Source organism: Panthera leo, chromosome E2 (genome assembly GCF_018350215.1).
Source record: "Panthera leo isolate Ple1 chromosome E2, P.leo_Ple1_pat1.1, whole genome shotgun sequence".
Taxonomy (NCBI): Eukaryota; Metazoa; Chordata; class Mammalia; order Carnivora; family Felidae; genus Panthera; species Panthera leo.
Genome location: NC_056693.1, coordinates 12,545,001 through 12,550,417, shown reverse-complemented (window position 1 = coordinate 12,550,417; position 5,417 = coordinate 12,545,001). Strand labels below are relative to the sequence as shown.

General features: G+C 57.1%; 1 protein-coding gene across 1 annotated transcript in view; it reads right to left on the bottom strand.

The window, feature by feature from the left end:
• Window positions 1-687: 687 nt before the first annotated feature.
• LYPD5 (LY6/PLAUR domain containing 5) overlaps window positions 688-5,417 on the bottom strand; it is a 5,766-nt gene continuing 1,036 nt past the window's right edge. The window contains exons 2-6 of the mRNA XM_042920355.1: window positions 4,272-4,408; window positions 2,448-2,576; window positions 1,788-1,964; window positions 1,437-1,583; window positions 688-1,094 (exon numbers count right to left, since the gene is read on the bottom strand). Of these exons, the coding sequence (XP_042776289.1) occupies window positions 832-1,094; window positions 1,437-1,583; window positions 1,788-1,964; window positions 2,448-2,576; window positions 4,272-4,408 (853 nt within the window). The 3' untranslated portion in view covers window positions 688-831. The remainder of the gene's footprint in view (window positions 1,095-1,436; window positions 1,584-1,787; window positions 1,965-2,447; window positions 2,577-4,271; window positions 4,409-5,417) is intronic.

Sequence of the window (5,417 nt, the reverse complement as noted above, 5' to 3'; positions counted from 1 at the left end):
ACACCTGTGTGTTTGGGAGGTAGAATGGCCTCATGGTTGATGGGGCTGGGAGTCACGCTCCGGGCTCTCCATTCATGAGACACACAAGCTTGAGTAGGTCCCCTCACTTGCTCACTTGAGTAGGTCCCCTCATTTGCTCATGGGGATTGTGACAATGGCCCATTCACGTTGAGCGGCTGTCATGTCCCAATTATTCCATGGGCATCCCCTTAGATTTTGACCACAACCACTGCAAAGTAGATCTTGTCATTATTGGAGGTTTTATTTTCACCTCTGCCTTATAGGTGAGAAAGGTGCAGAGAGGTCAAGTAACTAGCCCAAGGTCACCCACAGGCTAAAGGGTAGAGCTGGGACTCAAACCCATGCAGGCTGGCTCCAGAGTTTGGGCTCCTAGCTTCTAGGATATGCTGCCTCTTGAACCTCTCACGGCGATACTAACAAAGACATTGTCGTAGCTCCAAGCTGGCTCTGGAGGGACAGGACAGGAAACCAGGTGGTGGGGTGCTGGAGCCTGACTGGTGCTCAGTAATAGGTATTATTAGGATTGCTCTTCATGTGGACCAGGATGTGGCTGTTTCTCCCCACCATGAGATGATGGGGACCTTTCCCAATTTCTTCCAGGCCTGATAATCAGATCAGGCCTGCAGGGTAGGGGTAGGGAAGGGACGGAGAGAGACAGACAGACAGACAGACAGACAGACAAGAGGGCAACTGTTGTTTGACATCATTTCCCAGTGAGCCACATTACAGAGGCTGAAGTTGTGTGAAGTTGGGAGTAGTGGGTCCGTGCCTGCCCCCAGAATCCTGCTCATGAAGAGGCTGGAGGGGCTTCTAGGAGGAGGGCAGGAGGGGGCCTCCAAGAGTGCCAGCCAGCAGGGGGACCATGAGGAGCAGGGCCATGCTGTGGGGCGCCTGGGAAGGGGTGGCAGCAGCCGAGGTGGTGGTGAAGGACTGGGTCACGGAGTCCCTGTTGCAGAGTTGCCCCTCACAGCAGGAGCCCTGAAGGTCAATGTTTGTCCAGGGACTGGAGGTGCCCTTGATGGTGCAGGACGGCCGGTGGCAGGTCCTGATGTATACTGGGACTGAGAAATTGCCTGGACGGGGGTAGTGAGGAGGGGTGAGAACTGAGGGAGGCAGCTGCACCTGAACTCACCTCAGAGGCCAGGGCCACAAACGGGTCCTCAGACTTCCCATCTCTCCTCAGACTTGGACCCTGCCTCCTCCCTCAGACCAGGGGCATGGCTTCTTCCTACAGACTGGGCCATGCCTTCTCCTTCCAGACCAAGGCTCTGCCTCCTCCCTCAGACCAGACCCATGCCTCTTTCCTTAGACCAGGTCCATGTCTCCCTGTCAGGCCTGTCTGGTGCCTCTACCCTCAGGCCTGCCCTGCCTCCACACCCTTTGCCCGGGCTCTGCCCCCACTCCCAGCCCCTCACCGACGGTCATTTGGCCATTGCCCTGGAAGCAGACGCTTTGGTCCTGATGACACTGGACCCGTCGGGACTTCTCCGGGGTGCAGTCCTCCGGGTGGATCCCCAGGCAGGCGTAGCACTCCATGCCGCTGAGAGTCGGCGGGTTGGGCGCTGGCAAGAGAGCGTAGACGCACACTCAGGGAATGGTTTCGAGATACGGTCGTGCGGGTTGCGCACTGCATCGTGGCTTTAGCCTAGTCCGACGTGAAGGCCTGAATCCTAGCAAGAGGGGGGGCGGGGCTAGTGGGGACCACGCCCCTCCCTGCCCGGGCCGGGGCCCCTCCCAGCCGCCCCCAGCCCCGCCCTCCGGCTCACCCGGGCTCAGATTGGGGATGGTGTCGTGGGTCATGAGGTCGGCGTTGCACAAGTCGGTCGTGCAGCCGCGCACCACCGAGTAGTCGGGCGGCAGCGCGCGGTCGTCGGACAGCATCTGGCCCGTAGGCGGGCCTGTCCAGCAGCCCTTCTGTACCACGGTCACCGTGGCGCGGTACCCTGGGGGCGGGAGGGGACCGGGGCGTGGAGCGCTGCCTTGTCCCTGCCTTCTTCCTCCTCCCCCACCTCTCCGGGCTCGACCTCTCCCTCTCGCCTCCAATCTCTCCCTCCTCCTCCGCTCTTCTCTCGCACTCACCTCGCCTCTCCCTTTCCTTCCTCTCCCTTCAAACTCCTATTTCCCCCACACCTCCTCCCTTCCGCAACCCTTTCTGCCCCTCTCCCCACCCTCCTCGCTCGTGCTGTCTCCTCCTACCCCACTCATGCCCCTCATCCCCAGTTTTTCTCCCACCCCTCCCTCCTCCTCCCTGCCTCCACCTCCGCTCTCTGTCCATAGCCGTCCCCACGTCTTCTCCCCAGTCCCTCCAACCCCTTGGCTCTCGCCCTCTGCCCTCCTCCATCCCTAATCTCTGATCTCGGTCTCTGCCCCACCCCTTTCCCTTCTGCGCGCGCTTCTCCTTTTTCTGCCATTTCTCCATCCCTCACCAGTGTCCAGGGACAAGACTGCCTCAGAGCACCCGTGGGGACAGGAGATGTTGCGGAATTTCACGGCACTGAGGTCAAAGGGCCCGAAGTAGATGTGCTGAAAGCTGTAGCATTGCTGGGCTTGGGACTCTGCCGAGAGAAGCAGGGTGGAGGGGGTGAGAGGAGCAGGCTGGGTTTGGGGCTGTTCCAGGAACTCCCCCCTGCGAGTGACAATCTCACCAGCCAGGCTGCTCTGCTCTGAGGGGAACCAGGCCTCCTTGTGGTGAGAGAATCGGGGTCTGCCACTGTGGTTGGTCATGACTGTGTCTACCTCCGGGCACAGTACTGGCCTCTGTGCATCTGCCAGGCCTGGTTCCCTCCCCCAGGTGTTCCGGATCTCCACCCTCCTCCAGGAAGCCCTCTAAGATTTAAATAAAGGAGGAAATGATTCACTCCTGCTCTGCCTGTCCCTCTCCCAGCTAAACTCAGGATGTCCTAGCACTAAAAGGCCATGGATAGAAAATAGACTTCAGCATAGGCAATGGGACTTGCCATCTTGTACTACAAATATACACACACAGCCAGCCCCGGGGGATACACTCACAAAACTAAAACACTGACATAAACACAACATAACGAAATGGGCGCAGGCTCATGCACGTCTCACAAACAGACCCAGAATCTCCTGAGCGTCCGTGCAGAGTTCTACGTTCCCACGTAAGACAAGTACTGCCCAGACCCTCCAATGGAAACTTCCCCAACCAAGACACGTGACAGAAAATGTACGATGTGGAGCCAAGAACAACACGCAGAGAGCCCCAGGGACAGAGGAAGTCATACCCAGAGGGAGAGACAAGTGACGGCCTCAAGCGTCATAGACACAAATAAAACGAGAGACCACAATTACGCGAAGTTAGAGATCCAAAAAAGAGGGCCATGAGAACATACAGTTTGAAGCCATAAACAGGTACGAGACACAGGAGAGACATAGGCGTAGATACACAGAGAGACGGGCGCGAGTGAAGATACCCGAGCACATATGCGCACAGACACAAATGCGGGCCTGCCAATCTCAGGGACGCACAAACACAGGGTGGCAGAGACGTGCAAAATTATGCACGCCCCTCCTTTGCAAAGAAAGTGAAACTCAGGAAACAGACCCATAGAGCATTTGCTCAAGCACTTGCTCACAGGTGAGATCTGGTACAGACACACACACACACACATATGCCCGGAGACCCACTGGCCACGCCCACATGGGCACACACAGAAACGGCACTCTGTTCTGTGGATGAGCAGACACACACAGTGGCCGGGGTGCAGGCTTAGCCTCCTTCCCCGGCTCAGCTCCCGTCTTAGGAGCCACTTCACTCCTGATGGGAGTATGTCCCTGTCCTTACTCAAACTGGGGGAAGGGGTTGCCTGAGGATGAGGCCAAAGTTCTCTGCCAGGTCTAGAAAGAGCCCCCAGGGGTCCCCAGAAGTACCCTTGAATGGGGACATGGGCAGAGAGGATGGGAGGCTGCAGCAGTGGAGACAGAGAGAGACGCCAGAGAAAATGGCTGATGGGAGGGAGAACAGAGGAGAGGAAGACACAGGAGGAGGACGCAGTCTCCAGGCCGCATCTCCCTCAGACCCAGGAGTCCAGACCCCCAGCCCCTTCCCTTTCAGACCCAGGGATCCAGTCCCCCCAGCGCAACCCCCCTCAGACCCAGGAGTCCAGGCCCCCAGCCCCTTCTCCCTCAGACCCAGAAGTCCAGGCCCCTAGACCCTCCTCCCTCAGACCCAGGTGTCCTGCCCCCAGCCCCCCACACCTTCCTAACACTGGGCTCAGAAGTCTGGGTACCTGTCAGGCAGAACACAGCCCCAAAGAGGAAGAGCACGATGGTTCTGGGGACACCCATTGCCAGCTTGCAGAGTCGAGCTGAGCAGAGACACCGAGGACAGCTCCTCCTGCTCTGATTTCTGTCTGGCTGGTTCTCCCTGCTTAGCCCCAGGCATCCCGGCTCTTCAACTCCTGCTCGTGCTTGGGATTCCTCCACCCCCGCCCTTCCTGGCTTGGGCTGGTCTCCACCTAGGTAATCATGACTAGGCCATCATAAGTCCTTGGTGCTGAGGAAGGAGAGGGATTGGGGTCTGGATTCCTGGGTCTGAGGGAAGAGGGAGCCAGGGGCCTATAACCCTTATTTTGGGGGATTTGTGATTTGCAGGCTCTTTTTCTACCCTGTTCCCCACATTGTGCATTGTGTTCTAATCTGAGGTTGGCACAGATGGTCTCTTGATTTCTCTTCTCTTTCTCTACCAGAACACACGTTACCTGTAAACTCACACACACACACACACACACACACACACACACACACACACAATCTCCAATGCTGGGGCCCATGTCTCCAGATGCAGAGACACAAACATCACCTCCTCCTAGAAGCCTCTTCTGACCCTGAGCTTCCCCACTCATCCACTCACCCTCAGTCTCAGGCACCTCCTTGTCTCCCAGCCATCATCATCCTGGGTTGGACTGCTGTCGCCTCCCCTATCAGGCTGAGAACTCCTCAGAAGCCTCAGGGATGTTTGCATTGTTGTATGAATGAATGAATCAATCAATGAATGTACAAACAGAGAGGCAGACAGACAGACAGGCAGTTACACATGGGATGCAGGAAGACAGTCATACCGAGGGCGGACGGATATAAATGTAGACATCCAGACAAACCCAGACATGAAGGGGTGCACCCTGATGAACAGAACGTGACTTTAATAAACGTGTGTTACATTATTAAATGAATAAATAAAAAAATTGCAGGAGATAGAGACACAGGCAGACAATCAGAGGGACACATTATCCCTTGAGAACACGGAGAGACCCGTGTGGACAGTCAGACATGGGGCAGATGGGGACATCCAGACAGATGCCCCTGCAGGCAGTGGGGCTGAGGCAGTGACCCCAGGTCAGCATCTCCTGGCCTGGCCCGCTTCTCCCCCTTGATGG